General features: G+C 42.1%; 1 protein-coding gene across 1 annotated transcript in view; it reads left to right on the top strand.

Annotated features, from left to right (window-relative positions):
- Positions 1 to 15,469: 15,469 nt before the first annotated feature.
- The window catches only part of cd2ap (CD2-associated protein), a 65,875-nt gene continuing 63,853 nt past the window's right edge, over positions 15,470 to 17,491 (top strand). The window contains exon 1 of the mRNA XM_061812453.1: positions 15,470 to 16,380. Coding sequence (XP_061668437.1) covers positions 16,377 to 16,380 — 4 coding nt within the window. The 5' untranslated portion in view covers positions 15,470 to 16,376. The remainder of the gene's footprint in view (positions 16,381 to 17,491) is intronic.

Raw genomic sequence — 17,491 nt, 5'->3', positions numbered from 1 at the left:
CATGCAAAGTACACACAGGTGGGGCCGGGATACAAGCCTCGGTCCCCAGAATTGTAATTAGTTTGTCCGAGGTTTTGAAAAAGCCTTACTCATTTAATCATACTTTTGAACACATTGAACTTCGGCTTGAACAGTTTGTGTTATAATTTGCAAGTTTTTCATGGAGTATTTGCTCTTTTTTTGCCTGTTCTCTAATTGGTTGGTCAAAGTAAACTAACTCCAACTTGCAAAAAACAGATCTGTACACATATTACATTTACTAATCAGAATCTCTGATGAACATGGTGTATGTTTGAGTTAGAATGTTAGATACATATTGATTCTGAAATGGTCCACATGACGTACGTGGCACAGCTGCATGCTGTTTTATTGTGCTTTTGTATAGTATGGATGGTTTCTACAGGGTGCCCCATAAGTCTCCATACATAGGAGACATAAAACATTCCATAAATGTCATAGGTATGTCTTTCCTCGACCCGGCGCATACCTTCTCCAGTGAGCAGACGCGCCCACCTGCTTCTTGTTCGTGCTAATTACCGTCGATATGTATTGCTTCAAGTGTGGTCTGGTCCTTGGCCAGATCAGTTCCATGTTCATGTCTTTAATCCTTTGTGACCAAACCCTCCTTCATTGATGACCTTGCCTCTTCCCCTTTTGATTCTGACACTGTTACCTGTTTGGACTGCCTGCCTGTGTATCGATCTTGGATCAAATAATTACGCTCCCCGAACTGTGCCTGGTCTCGTGAGTTGTGCATCTTTGGTTCAACCTCAAGTCCTGGTCATTTATTTTCCCTATCTATGGGGACATATGAGTCACCCTGTATAATCAGGATGTGATGGTCTTATTCAGAGGTGGAATAAGTCAAGTAAGAACCCACTGAAGACCCAGATACCAAATGCTCAGGCAGTCACGGTCACACTTACTACTGTACTGTGGATGATTTGAACAAAATCTTCTTTCATTTTTGTTAGCAGTTCAAATACTTCTTTCAATACAAAACTTTTCAACTATAAGGAGGCTCGGCCTCAGAATGGAACTGGCCTGCCGCTTCAATGAAGACTTTATCTTGGAGGATGTCTGAAAATGGACAATACCTAGCACTGAAATGCAGTAAAGTGATGCGAGACAAAGGATTAAATGGGACAATGTATTTGAACCATTCCTTCTCTATGTGTGTCACCAACTGACAAATTTAAGTTTGTTAGACAACTGCAATTATTTGTTTACATTCAAACCTTAATTTACAGCCATCGCAATAGATGTCATCCACGCTCTCCAGCTGCTCAATCGTTTGTTACAAAATCAAACATATTCTTTTCTCGCAGTTGTGTGCAAAGGTGTGTTATGCCCATCGAAAACCAACTATCAATGGGAGGGGGGGCACAGGGGAATCTGGATGGAAAGTTTGAGACTTCCGACTGCGTTTCTCCCGAGGAAAATTCAGGTCAGTGGCAAGTGAACATGGGTGTGTAGACTTTTTATATCCACTATACATAATCAACCACAAAAAAGTTGAATGAAGAGCAGTTTTAGATCCAAATGTATAGATACGCCATGCCTGCACTTTTGAAAAACATTGAGAGCCTTCTTCAAGCAGTGCATAAACAGCATAGAGCACAATATTCAATGTACTATCAGAAACCAACTCCCTAACCTCCACTAGTTTATGATTTGTGTCAGTGGAGCAAACATGGTTGTTTAAGCCATCTTCTCAGTCATCTGTTTTGTGCAGTGTACCATCCAGCTACCATCCTGCTGCCCAGATATCTAGACATGACGTGAGCAATGTTTTGGCCCGTTGGGTAGCAGTCAGCATATCCACAAGCTGCCATCCTTCTAGCTTCAGGCATTGACACAAATAGCAGCAGCTGATAAAAACAGTCCAGTACCATCTGCCTTCCACATGGAATGAAGGAGAGTGGACATGAAGCACTGGCTGGTGAGGGCGGGTGGAGATAAAGGGATGAAGTGTAATTATTTGTCTCTGGTCATGAGGTAAGATTTGTATGCAAAATAGGTCAAAAGTGAAGAATTAAAGCCATGCTGCATGTAATGAGCAACCTATAAGATGCCAAATGAAATACAGTGTTGTGACAGTGCGTGACACTGAGGATAGGCACAATTCACTGCACATCCTGACCAACACTTCTGCTTACTCATCCTGCAGAGCAGAGTTGACATTCAGCTGGATAAATGACTTAAATGCCCACAGGGCCTCACATATTCCCAGACTGCAGATACTGGGCCAAATAAGTTGGGGATTTATGGAACACACCAAAGCAACCTGGTCTGGTATCTTTGTTACATTGCTTTGCTGTCCCAAATATAAGATAAGATGTTTATTTATGGAGTTTGGCATCTATTTTTGTGCAGTATCTATTCTGTGTTTTTTCTTTTTTTTTTTTTTTACAGTAAGTACAGTATCTTTCCCAAACATAATACAGTACATGGGCTTCATTTGGATCTTAGGATCTCATCTTACGAATCTATAATTTCTTTCAATGGAGCTGTTTAATTGAGAGTGACTCCTTTAGATGAAGCTAACACATGCTAAATCAGTGATATCCAAACAATGACCCAGGGCATCATTTGGAGACCACTTTCCTGTTTTAGCGGTCCACAGCACATACTAAAATAACATTCGACAAGGCCAAAGAAGAAGCGCCGTGACTCAGGAACATGGTAACATCCATGAAGTAAAAATAAACTTAACTTGCCCGCATTTTGTATTTTTTTTTAGGGTCCCATATCTCATAAACATGTATTCATTGGAGACTCTAAATTGCTAAATTGCCTCTATGTGTGATTGTGAGTGTGGCTGTTGTCTGTCTCCATGTGCCCTGCAATTGGCTGGCAACCAGCTCAAGGTGTACCCCACCTCCTGCCCGATGATAGCTGGGATAGGCACCCACAACTGTTGTGAGGATAAGCGGCTCAGATGATGGATGGATGGATGGATGGATGGATGAGAGGATGTTTCTTTTCTGAATGAGTGGGTTCTCAAGATGGCAAATAGTATTTTCCAAAGCAAGTATTTTTGATGCGTCATTGCCTCTTAACAACTATGGCTTTGGAAAGACTCAAAAGCTCTACGAATATCCCGGAGTGTTTTTTCTTCTTCGATCTTGTGAGATCACACAAGATTTCAAGATCGACTGCAGAACAGAATTTTTATGTGTGGTGTTGTGTTGAGATTATCGGAGACTTACAGTAAAATCTAAACTTTTAAAGTTGTGATTTGATTATCTGCATCTATTAGGTCTGTAACACACACACACACAAAAGATTTGAAGAATCCATATGTGTGTACCAGGGCTTATCGATGTGTTGATGAGCAAACACATCGCGCACTGCAGTATGTCACACACACAGATGTATTGTATCCTTATTAAAGTGTTTTTTTTCCTTGTATTGATACAATTGATTGATTACCATTTTTTTTTTGTAATTCTGGAAGGCCAACTTGCCTAACCCAGATGGATGACGTTTTGATTGAATATAAATCCATGTATTGATTTAGTGGATGAATATATTAATCTCTAGTTTTTTTTTTTTTTAATAGTGGTGATGGTTTCAAGATTTGCAACACGATAGTGGTGACATTGGAAAAAGTGGATTAAATTACAAATAATGGCCTGGGTATAAAACGCATGTAATCATCCAATTACATTACTCTGTTGCATTATTTCGGAATATCCGATGAACGTTATTGCTACTACTGATGCTAATGGAGATGATTTGCATATGAGAGACTGGTAAACACCACAAATACAAGATGACTGCAAAGACGGTGACACCATAATCATGGAAGCGTAACACTTTGTAAACTTGCTGATTACATTCTTTGTTATTCACAGCCACTAGAGCACATTTTTATTATTGGCCTATCCCAAACGGAGAAAAACAGGAAGAGATGCTGTTTTACTAGGAGATATCTGCTGCCCCTATGTGGTCACATTTGCACAGCTTCTGGAGAATGGTATTAAATTGTCATTGACATCTTCAAAAGCAAAGCACTCTTTCTCAAGCAAAATCATGACAGAAAGGATAGATCATAGCAATAACTAAATGTCAAAACAAGAGAGCATTGAACTGACTTGACCAATCAGACCATTACTCTGATGTAATGCATTCTGTGGCATCTTCACATTTAGTGGTCACTATAACTATGACTTGTCTTAATGCTGCTACTCTGCTCATTGCATCCACAACCTTTTTACCGTTCATCACAGACAAAAAAAAAAAAAAAAAAAACACTTTTCGAAATGCCGGCTGGAAAAAATCCATGTCATAGAGGTCTAGTGAGTAAGACCAAGTTGCATATTGCATGCAACAAATGATGTCATACAGGGAGAGATATTTCAGCTATGTACATTTTATTTTTAGCAATTAACCTAATTAAGTTTGGCCATTAAATGGAGGCTATCCCGAGTAATTTTGAGCTCAGTGCACCCTGAAGTCCTGCTTGTCACCTGCTAACCTCAACATAAATGTAGACAGACAATCATTCATAATCACGTCCGGGCATATTAGAGTCTAAAAATAACCACCATACAAGGTTTGGGCATGTGGGGGGAAGCTTTCGTAACCACAAAAAGCCAAGGTGAACAAGAGAACACCCAAACACCACACAGGAAGACCTTCTGCCAAGGTTTGAATGCAGAACCTCTGAACTGTGAGGCAGGTGTTTTCACCACCTTAGGGCCTTAATAAAAAATGAAATATTTGGGATATTATAAATTATGCAATTCACCAATGTGCAGCATATTCTATCTAGCCTGTCTAAGCAGTGAGTGTACTGTAGACTTTAAGCAAAGCAAAGCAAATGTATTTGTACAGCGTATTTCATACACGAGGTAAGTCAATGTGCTTTACATGATTAAAGGCATTTGAAAACAAATACATAAAATATTTAAAACCATTAGCCTGTACTAACGTGTCACTGGCGCGCGACGAGCGATTTGTCAATGTTAGACGAGCGTGTTGAGCATGTGTCTAAATGGGTGAATAATGACAAAATAGCGTTTTGCTGGCGTGTAATTTTTACAGTGGAATAGGAACGAAAACGTTGGAAATTTCATACTCATTTCAGTTGTTCTCGTGAGTTTGAACAGTCAGCATCATGCCATCTAGATGAAAAAAAAGTGGGATGCGGACTTCAGCAACTAGTGCTGCAAGTAAGAATGCAAAGCATCAGTTTATATACCCATATGCATGGACGTTCGGGAAACGCACGAATGATGCTCAATGGACACCAAAGGATGTTCGTTTGCCTTTAGTTACACGCTGTGTGCCCGAGCGGATTGTTCAGTGGTCGTTGACAGGTCGCCAGTGAGTCGTTCACTGCAAAGCAAACGATTAAGTAACAACCAAGTAAAGCTCGAGTTACGATTGAGTAACGATAGCCAAACGCGTGCAACGCTCGGCGAACCTGAGTAAAACGTTCCACGAACATTGTTGAACGTTCTGCACCGTTTAAAATTAAAGGTTGATGAACGCTGGTCTCTGTGAGAACTTTTGTGCATGTTCAAAACATTTTTTCCGGACCGGCGTTCTCCGCCGATTCCCAGCAATCATTGACGTTCATTCGCGTTCAAACAACGCTCTTCTGGCGCTATCCCGGCGACCATGGGCGACTACCAACGTTTCCTCAAACACTATAGAACGCTGACCAGAACGTCATGGTGTGACGGGGCCATGAATGACTAATAAGCAGCCAGCGTGCAGGCAGGGGCCGGACTGATTTGCGACTCGCCATCGATGCCACTCACTTTGGCGAGTGAAAAATGAGCATCCAGTGTTAGGTAGTGCAGTGCAGGAAAAGGAGGGACTTAACTGAACTGGAAAATTTGTTCCTGAAATGTTGCACAAAGGAACTTAGTGATTAATTTGGTGAACTGGTGTACTGAGGAACTGAAAAGTGATTCCTTCGTTTGTGATCCACTCGGGTGTAATAAGTGATTTGTTTGCCAGAGGAACGACGAAATACAAAGTGGGCGTACTCGAGTGATTTTAACTGCAAGTCTTGACATCTTCGAGATGGAGTTTTACTAGTAGCCGTTTCTTCAAGCTAAATGCTAATTTTGAGTCAGTCAGTCAAGCACATGAAAACAAGCACACATTTAAATGTAAATTCATAATAAATGTATATACCTACACATAGATCATTCCCTCTGTGTCCCCTGCTAAAAATGCAATATAATTATTAAAGCCTTTTTTAATTCATAATGATAAATTGCAATATGGTGAACACATTTTTTCAACAAATGTTTTTAAATACCTAATTCAATATACACAAAAGTATTGCCGCGCCCATCACGAATAAACATATGATCAAGTGTCATTCATTTCACAAACTTAAAGCGAGAACAAGCCTTATTGAAGGGTTAAGGTGTATGGTTGTCTGTATATATGTGTGTGTCCTGTGATTGGCTGGTGACCAATTTGTTGTCTATGACCCTCGTGAGGATATGCGTTTTAGAGAATCAATGTATAACATTTAGTGGTGGAATAGAACATATGCTCTCTCTCTCTCTCTCTCTCTCTCTCTCTCTCTCTCTCTCTCTCTCCTCTCTCTCTCTCTCTCTCTCTATATATATATATATATATATATATATATATATATATATATATATATATATACACTGTGTGTGTGTGTGTATATACATATATTTTGCACATCGAGAGACTGAAATTCTTGCACATTCTTCCTTGCAAAGCACCTCGAGCTCAGTGAGGTTGGATGGATGGAGAGCGTTGGTGAACAGCAGACTTCAGCTCTGCCCACGGATTCTCGATTGGATTCAGGTCTGGACTTTGACTTGGCCATTCTAACACCTGGATACATTTATTTATGAAACATTCCATTGTATATTTGAAAATAAAAACAAAAGTTACATTTTGGTTTCATCTGACCAGAGCACCTTCTTCCACGTTTGGTGTGTCTCTCAGGTGGCTTGTGGCAAACTTTAAATGAGACTTTTAATGGATATCTTTGACAAAAGGGTTTCTTCTTGCCACTCTTCCATAAAGGCCAGATTTGTGCCATGCCTCGTGGAGGAGCCACCGGCCAAGCCGTACCTCGCAGATGAGCACAGCTTCAGCCGGGCTCGTTCATACACACTGTCTGCGAGTCTGTTGTGAGTAAGAAGTGACCCGCATATCATCCAAATATGCTCGAAACAATAGGGTAATATTGCCCCGGACACTTCACTCGATTGTGAGATGTTCTCTTCTTCAAAAAGAGCTTCCGTGTCTGAAAGGGGTGTCCCATAGTTGGGGCCACAGCGTGTTTTCAATGGCGAATGTCCGGGGTGATGTCACGGTCAGTAGATGCAGCCAATATGGCGACCACTTGGATGTTGAATGACACTTTGTGCATGGATGTCACGCTCTCCGCTCATATTTATTTTTTTGGATAGACATTGAAGTGAATAATGTTAAATGTGTTTTTCATTTCAATATCCATTGTAGAATGTTTATAGGGATGACATTTGACCTTTACGGTTTGGGAAATCTTTTTGTATCCAAATCTGGCTTTAAACTTCACAACAGCATCTCAGACCTGCTTGGTGTGTTCCTTGGTCTTCATGATGCTCTCTACACTTAAAACAGAACCCCGAGGCTATCACGGAGCATGTGTATTTATACGGAGACTTGATTACACACATGTGGATTCTATTTATCATCAGTCAACAGTGGATCATTCGGAGATCCTCACTGAACCTCTGGAGTGAGTTTGCTGCACTGAAAGTAAAGGGGCCGAATAATATTGCACCCTCCACTTTTCAGTTTTTTTATTTGTTAAAAAAAGTATAAAATATCCAATACATTTTGTTCCACTTCACGATTGTGTCCCACTAGTTGATTCTTGACACAAAATAAAAATTTGATATCTTTATGTTTGAAGCCTGAAATGTGACAAGGCATTGTAACCCCAACGCTACAGTCGGAGAAACATGCCCAAATTACAATGCTTGCACCACCATGCTTCACAGTCTTCATTATGTACTGTGGCTTGAATTCAGAGTTTGTGGGTCATCTCACAAATATGCCAGTTTCCTTTCACATTACAAGAACTTAAAAGAATCTAAATTGCCTGGAGGTGTGATTCTGAGTGCAATTATTGACTGTCTCCACGTGCTCTGCGATTGGCCGGCAACCAGTCCAGGGTGTACGCTACCTCCAACCTGATGATAGCTAGGATAATCTCGAGCACTCCTGCAACCCTTGTGAGGATAAGCGCCTCAGAAAATGGATGGATGGATGGATAGATAGAAAAATGGGAATCAGTCCACAGCTGTCATAATTTAAAGTCCTTCTGATCTACCTCAAATAATTTTCAGCTGTTCTAGACCACTGAAATTATGGCTCGTTATTAATGCAATTTATTTAAACTTCAAAGGGATTTAATTTTTCAAACATATTAGTCAGAATGGGGGGTATAAGGAATAACACTGAGAGCACCAAAATACCACTATTTTAACCATGAATACAAGATTAAAAGTAAAGCATTTGCATCATTCAAACTACTCAGACAAGTACAATTTATCCAAAGTGTGACTTCAGTAAATACGATGGCGGCAAAGTAGCATGTCCCTACCTACATCTGCTCAGGGCCATTGATTATGACAAAAGCCTCCCCAATTTCACACTTGAGGAACTTTGAATTTTTAAACTTTTGTATGACACCAGTCACTGATGGTGTAGTGATACACACACCTGACCTTGATGGAGCCAGTGTAGGATCGATTCCCGCTCAGTGATGGGTGTCAACCTGTGCCCTGTGACTGACTGGCAACCAGTTCAGGGTGTAGTCCACGTTTCACCCTAAATTAGTTGGGATAGGCTCCAGCACTCCTGCGATTTTTGTGGGAATCAGTGGCTTGGAAAATGGATAGATATTTAGACACCCATTCTAAGATATCTATGGTATGTCCTTAAATATCCAACAGCAGGTTTCTAATAGGATACCATAATCTAAATGGGGGTGCGGTGGAGAGTTAATTAGTAAATTGAAGTAATGTCGTTTATCCTCACAAGGGTCATAAAATGTATAATGATCATGCATTGTGTTGCTTATTCTGGTGTGTGTCCTTGGCCACCTGGGGGCAGTATAAGACAAGCCATATGGATACTGTGTTCTGTACTTGAGAACAACTCTTTGGATCCTCAGTACAACAATAATATTGTGTAAGTGCTCTTCACAGAGTATGAAAATTATATGTCCATGAATATTGTTTGCATGTGTAACCTGCTCCGCTCTTCGTGTTTAGATATCTGTTGCTGAGAGGGTAAATACCCCGCCACATAGATGATAATTTCTAATTTAAGTTTCTCAGTGGGCTTATATTTCTTTCCTATTTTAGTGTATGCTAGTGGATGCAATGTAGTTGTTTCAAATACAAAACAGTTTCTTGAAAGCAAACACCTGTCTTTATTCCATATAAATATAACAAAGAACAAGAAACTGTAGATGTAGTGTAAGAAGCAATGTAGTCTGTCCATGATCAGTACACTATGGTGAAAAATACAATGACATCAACATCAATATAAAATGTAGAATAAACCTACACAGCACTGATGAATATTTTTGCAAAGAGAATTGCCTCCTGGGTCCCCTGCTCAAAAAACAATAATCAAGCAGATAAGAGACCTAAAGTTAGTACATTTTTTTGACTCTGAATGTGATTTGCCTTAAAATGTTTGACATGAAAATTGACAAGTGACTCTGAAAGGATAGAAAAAAATACTGACATAATGAAGTATACTAGTGGGTATAATATCACAACTTTTATAATATCACACTACTATAAGGTAAAACACTTGATTGTACAAGCATAATTGTGTAATATTAGGAAGCATGAGCATACATGTGTCAAAATGAGTTTGAAAATAGATATTGTAATGAAAAATACACATAACATTATTCACTTCAATGTCCATACAAAAAAATAAATGTGAGTGGAGAGCGCGTCATCCATGTGGAAAGTTGCAGAAGTGTCATTCTACAACATCCAAGTGGTAACCATATTGGCTGCATCCCCTGTCTGTGACGTCACCCGGACATTCGCCAATGAAAACACGCGGTGGATCCTACTATGGGAGACAAACACGCTCATCACAGCCGGCCGGTGTGGCTCATTTTCGGCGCCGAGGTGGCTTATCACGGAGCCGAGTCCTGCTGCTTTAGGGGGTTGTTACGCACTATGCGATGAACAACACTGTAGAGCCGGGGGGCCTTACTGCGTTGTCGTCGCACACGGCTGAGTGAGGCATTCTCGGCTGCATTCTTCAGAGCCACCGCCATCCGCAAGCCCGACGCGCAGCCTTCGCTGGGAAAGTGACGCAACAGCCTGATGCCGTCCGATGCGCACATCAACACATTTAGGACGCCTGTCATACGTACACGAATCTTTTGTTACATTATGAGAGACCACTTACGTGGTCCGCCCCAAACTATTTTTTTTTTTTAGTGGCTGTATACACATCGACCTGTCATTTGGAACCCACGAAGCTCTCGTCCTCTGCACCCGTGCAATCCATTTTTCGCGACGAACCGGGTCCCTTGCAAACTTATGAAGGGTAAATCCATCCTCCCGAGTGTTCAAGCAATGTCCAGCAATGCAACGAGCCGGCATTTTGGCTGACACGAAGGAACAACGATCTACCTTCCGGGAGGTAAAACTAATAGAAACAAACGAGTCCATTTGAGGGCGGCCCTGTCTTTTATGTCACTTACTGTTTCTTCTCGAAAACAAATCCCTCGAGAAGATTTTCATGGCGGGAGTTACAAAAAGCTGTATACGTCAAAATCATGTTTTGTGGTGAAAAAACGCATGGGTCCATGTCAGCTGCCGTTTTTTCATTAATAACATACTAAAACTCATGCATTTATAGGGGTGACACTAGACCTTTAAAGGTCAAGTGTCATCAAACGGATTATTTTTGGTATATTATTAATGAAAAACCCACAGCCAATATGGTCCCATGTGTTTTTTCACCACAAAACATGATTTTGACGTATACAGCTTTTTGTAACTCCCGCAATGAAAATCCTGTCAGGCATTTCTTTTCGAGAAGAAGAAGGAAGTGACTTAAAGGACAGCGGCGCCCTCGTGGACTTGTTTGTTTCCATTAGTTTTACCTCCGGGAAGGTAGCTCGTTGTTCCTTTGTGTTAGCCAAAATGCCAGCTCATTGGAATGCTGGACATTGCTTGAACACTCGGGAGAATGGAATTACCCTTCATAAGTTTGAAAGAGACCCTGTTCGTTGTGAAAAATGGATTGATTGCATGGGTACAGAGGACGAGAGCTTCGTGGGTTCCAAATAACAGGTTGGTGTGTATACAGCTCTAAAAAAAATTAATAGTTTGGGGCGGACCACGTCATCGGTCTCTCTCATAACGTAGCAAAAGATCCGCGGATGAAATGTGTTGATGTGCGCGTCGCCCAGCCAACAATGTCTCGATAGTATTCATCGCGTACTGCGGCGACTTTGAACATACCCCTAAAAGCAACATAGCTCGACTCCACCTCCTCCTTAAATGCCAGCACGGAAACCCAGCCACACCGATGAGTCGCCGCGTTCGGCGGTCACAGCTTCTGCGAAGGCTGCGTGTCGGGCTTTGTGACGGGGGCGGCTCTGAAGAATGCGTTACTCAGTCGTGTGCGCGCATAAAGCGCCCCAGCTCGACTGCGAGCACCTGCCTAAAGCAGCACCGCTCGGCTCGGGAGTCCGCTCACTTTTTTTTTCGTATAGACATTGAAGTGAATATGTTATATGTATTTTTCATTACAATATCTATTTTAGAATTTTTATAGGGATGTCAGTCCCACTTTAAATTCCAACTTGATATTCATAACATTACGACTTTTGATCTTGCATTTTCCACTGTACATGGTTCAGACATTCTCTGCCGCAAAAGTCCCATGCAGAATTTACCACAGGTGAGGGTAGGAATATGGATTGTCAGGTAAATTGAGAGCTTCCGCTTTTGGAGTAGCTCCTTCTCCAGCACAGCGGATCGATACATAGTCATTATCTTTGCAGACGCAAGACCGATCCACGTACCGATCTTCCGTTCCATTCTTCCCTCACTCATGAACAAGACCCCAAGATAATCAAACACCACTTGCGGCTGGATCTCACCCCTGACCTGTAGGGGTACTAAACCCATTTCTGACTAAGGATCATGGTCGAAGACTTGGTGAGGATTTTCATCCTAACTACTTCGCACTACTCTGCATACCGCTCCAGTGAAAATTGGAGATGATGGCTTGATGGCTTGTCTATATAATTCCACTAAATATGAAATGCCTGCCAAAAAAAAAAATGCCTCCTGATCCTGTCTAAACTGTGTATTAGCTTTGTGGTTCTCCTATCATGTTTCTTCTTCTGTGCTTCCCACTATAAATATTTTCGCCAGTCTCACCTCTGCCCTACCTCTGCGAGAGGTGGATGACTGTGTTTGTTAGTTGGTCATCCTGAACCATCCTAATGTTTCTCTCTGTTGATTATCGATTCTCAATGTTATTGTTATGCCTTTTCCTGTCACATAGTGGGTATATGTCAGTAGAGTCACATTTAAAAAGAATATTTTTCTTACAGTTGCGGATCACAGGCTTGACGCTGTGACAAGCCGAACTGACTTCCAGGTTGCCGATCTCATTTTCTTTGTGTAGGAGCTCGAGCGGACAGTCTAAATTTATACGGTTTTCCGTTATTCTGTCAGGTATGTTTCATTAGTTGTAGTTTATGTATTTTACCGCATAGTCTCGGCCCCATTTTCATGGTTCATGCCCCGTTCCAGCACTCCTGTTACTCTGATCGTATTCCCGTGTGTACCGACCTCCGCCTGTCCTCTGGCCAACCCCGAAAGCCCAACTCCTTTGATACTCCTGCCTGCTTTGATCGATCTCCCGTGTACCGACTCCTGCCTGCCCACTGACCTGCTCTCTACGCCTGACGTCCTGACTACCGCTGCTGCACCTGACCGCCTGCCCGATCCCCGACCGTGGAACAATAAATGTTTTTCCCGAATTACCTCTGAGTCTCCTGTGTACTCCTGCATTTGGGTCCTACCTCCGTTCCGATGGGTCGCGACAGAACAATCTGGTCAAAACAGGACCCAGCAGGAAAGACCGACTGCCGGAGGACCAAGCCTGTCCGATCCAGGTAGACTCCATGACGTCCTCCGCTTCCGTGTCATATGACCACGACCCGTCCAGCACCTCATATTCTTTTGGACTCTGATTTTTCGGACTATGAGGAGGACCTTGATGTGGATGACCGGCTGCCTGACTACCACTCAGATTATTTCGATTACGAATCTCTTGCGCGATCATTAAACCCAGCCAGTTTGTTTCACCTCCCCGTGTCTCCAGCTCCCGAGTGTCTTCACCCAGTAGGTCCGAGTTCCCCAATCCATTTGTGGGAACCCGCTTGGCCATCTACCCGGGACCTCCGCGTGGCTGCCAGAGGAGACGCCCAGGCCGGGCGCTCTCTTGTGCCTCCCGCTGCGCTGCAACAAAGACGCTGTCCTCGTCTACCCACTCCTCACCGGCAACAGTTAATCCGGCAGACCCGCAGCTTGTGGCGGAACTTCCAGCCCAGAGAGAGGGGCAGCCAAATCACGAGGTGTTCTGCCGCGAAATGCGGGCAAAGATAGAGCGGCAGAGTGCCAAACTGACAGCTCTCATGGCCCAGGTCCAGCAAGGATTAGAGAACCAGCCGAGCTACGCCGACGTTGCGACTGCAACGGACTCGTCACTGACTTTTGCTCACGCGACAGTGGAAATGGATCGGCTACCAAGCAAGGCTCATGTCGCTGTCGCAACGGATCTGCTGCCGAGACACGGCACGTTCTCCAGTGTACCGACTCCTGCCTGCCCGCTGACCTGCCCTCTACGCCTGACGTCCTGATTACCGCTTCTTCATCTGACTGCCTGCCCGATCCCCGACCTTGGAATAATAAACGTTTTTCACGAATTACCGCTGCGTCTCCCGTGTACTCCTGCATATGGGTCCTACCTCTGTTCCAATGGATCGTGACAGGAGCACGACGCAATGTCAGAGTTACAGCGAAACGTTGGAGATCGATGCAAAACGCCTCACAAACTTCATTTTGAAGTCCAACAGGATAAACTAGTCGAATCGTACTGCGCATGTAAAGCAGGGTGAGTACTTTTTACTTGGAAAGATCACAAATAATATTATTGTAGTCTCTATAAGTGAGTGTGTGTATTCATTTGACTTGCCTCGTAATGGAACCCAGTGCTACGTCTTAAAAGTCCGATGTGATACAAATGGGCAAATAGACATTTCTCCTGCATGACATCGCACATTTATGTATCACTAACCCGACTCTTCGGCATAAAACATGGCACACTTCATTCAGCGGGTCAGTGATACACTAACAAAGTTAAGGTTGTTCTCCTGCAATGTATCAAGCACTGATAATAATGAAATCAAACTCAGAGAAGATAGTTCTCCCTCACTTACATTTGAACATACAGCCTTGTGTTTGTTGATATATTTCACACTGAGTTGCACGTGAGGTCTTCATCAACATCACATTGTCAGGGTAAAGTACATATGACATGACCTATTGGATATTGTTAATCCAAACCACCGGAATTTCTCTTTAATCATTCACTGTAATTTCCCTTTAATTTCTGGTCTTGAGTCAATGGTGGTGGGTGCCAGGGAGGAATAGTAATAATGGGGGTAAAGCAGAGAGGGAGTTGAGGATCCTGACTGCCTGGTGGAAGAAACTGTCTTAGAGTCTGTTGGTTTTGGCCAGAAGACTCTGCACTCTCTACCCTGATGGGAGCAATTCGAAGAAGCAGTGGGATGGTTGAGTGGGGTCCCCAGTAATCTCGGTGGCCTTGTGAATCAGGTGGGTGTTATAAATGTCCAGAAGAGAGGGGGGAGAGACATCAAAGATCTACACAGCTACTCTCACAGCGTGTTGCAGGATCTTGCAGCAGGAGATGGTGCATGCACCATCATCTGTTGAGTAGTTGGACCGATAAACTAGGATTGCACACATATTGCATAATTTTTTCCCACTCAACATCCATTGCAGCACCTTCATCCGAAAAGGGGGATCCCCCCATCTGTGATCTTGTCTCAAGCTTTCTTTTTTTAAATACATTTGAGTTTCGAGTTTTTCTTTGTCAGATTGGGCGATTTAGATTAAGGGATGTTCAAGTATAATAGGAACCTTAAAACATCGTCCTATTTTTATTTTTAACCCACATCACCTTCCCTTCCTGGTTCTTTTTTAGTGGGCAATTCAACACTTGGCGAATTCTAATTCACAATAATGGTAAGACACCACACTGAAGGGTTCAAAGGACGTTGCTATGAACCCAGCTGGACCAATCAGAGTACTGTTGTTATGCATATTTAAATTCGGAATAGCAGTGATCTAATTGAAGCAAATTATATTTTATTATGAAATCTAAATGAGAATTACAGCTGCCTCCATTGCCAGGTGTCAAAGGCCAGCTAGAATAGCTCGAAAAAGTTCCAACACAAATTATCTTGTAAATGTGGTAAAAAAAATTGTTCCCCTTAATGTTTTTTTTTAAGATTCAAAGAAATGTTTAGAAATGAAAATAAGCAGTATACAAATTCATAAAAATCTAAAGATTGTTTTTAATGATCTCCACGGGTCTAGCACATTTCATACACAAGTTAAGTCAATGTGTTTTACATGGCATGTTATTGACAGTAACAGTAATTTGTCAACATTTATTTTCCTACTGTTTTTTTAAAAATATATTTTGTACAAGTTCAGGAATTGAAGTACTATTCTTTTCCAACACCTTTGTTCTTGTTATTCTTTTTACACAAGTATCTGTATTTTCTACTTTTGCCACCTGAGATAAACAGTAAATTTCAGGGTTACCTGGCATAGCAGACACATATTGATGCGTGATTAAATTTGCCGAAGGAATCGATTATATATGAGGGATCCAAATTCCAACATCGCTCTCGCGGGTCTTTGGCCCCCGCGTTGAATCATCGCGAAGTTTCGTGCTGTTTCGTATTTTGGGTGGCAGGCAGCACGCAGCGGCAGCCGCTCGCAGCCCAATGGAGGCAAGTCCAAGAAAGGTGGAGACTCCTGTTCAACTTCCTGCACAATACTCTTGAAACACCGCCAGGAGAGAAGACGGGTGGCTGCTACTTGGGCAAGGGCGAATGGATATACGACTATCTCCCCCACCCCTCAATACAATCACATCGTAGTTGTTAACCGTTTATACGCCCATCTACCTGGCTTGGAGGTCGCTAGCTCGATCCGCGAGCCTGCTGAATAAGCGATTGGCAACGTTTGATAGCAAAGGCGGTTCGAAGGAAAGGAATGGGTGAGTTTTCCATGATGTGGCGCTTGTGTTGTCTGCGTGTGTTTTAAGTGTCAAACGTTTCTTTTCATCACAGCGTACCCAAGTAAACCCCACGTCAAGCTTTCAAGCCTTCAAGGCTTAGGTCTTAAATCATTCAGATGGGGGTTGACGAAAGGTGGTTAAAGTAAACAATCCACTTAAGTTAGCTTAGCCTGGGAGCCTAGCAAGCTAACAAAGTCAACAGAATAAACGCCTCCTCCTTAACCTGGGTTGTCTGCATTTCTCTCTGTGTTGACGTAAACAATGTAAAAGCTGCTGCCATTGCAACTAAACCACATCCTGCAACCAGATTACTTAAGAACAAAGCATACTTTTTCATAATTCTGGACTCAGTAAAGTTGGAAGTGTATGTGAATCAAACTCAGCACTGCTGAGTTACTCCAAGTCAATGGAAAGGCAATTTGAGTTGATTTCAGTGCAAAGGTTAAGATCCAGATTTGAATTTACTTTTAGTTATTAATTAGAAAGCTCCGCACAACCGAATTGAAATACCCACTTTTATAGTGTGTTTTTTTTCTTTTTCGGGTGTGAGCGCTTAGATGGAGACAAACAAGTCTGCCTGTCAAAATGATTTTATTGGGTCGTTTGGTGAGTGGACAGCATTATCTTGAAACAATTTGTTACACATACAGTCCGATTACAGCATTAAAAAGCAGGAAGTGAATGATCAATATTTTCAGGATCAGGATGTGTTTAATTATATACCTGAGGGAAATTTGTTTTGAAAGCTTACAACATTGCTGCATTTGCATACATTCTGTCACTACAGGGGAAACCTCCAAACATTAAAAACACAAAACAAACTGCAAGCACAAATGGAGACATATTGCAGCCTAATAATGTTAAAAGATGCTTAAAAATAAAACACTGGCAGCAGTAAGAACCAAAATCAAGCGGATACAATTTAAACTACACACTGAAATAAAACAGTTAAATGGAGTAATTGCCCAAGAGAGTTGTTACAAGAGGATACACACTGACTGTGTATTTTCTTTTATCCGGAAGATCTGATCACATCATTGCTTTTTGTTTTCAGTGCAAGTTTACTCCTGCTCAGAATGTTCATACTGTT

Source organism: Syngnathoides biaculeatus, chromosome 23, assembly GCF_019802595.1.
Source record: "Syngnathoides biaculeatus isolate LvHL_M chromosome 23, ASM1980259v1, whole genome shotgun sequence".
Taxonomy (NCBI): domain Eukaryota; kingdom Metazoa; phylum Chordata; class Actinopteri; order Syngnathiformes; family Syngnathidae; genus Syngnathoides; species Syngnathoides biaculeatus.
The sequence above is the reverse complement of the archived record's forward strand: the minus strand, read 5'-3'. Positions and strand labels throughout refer to the sequence as shown.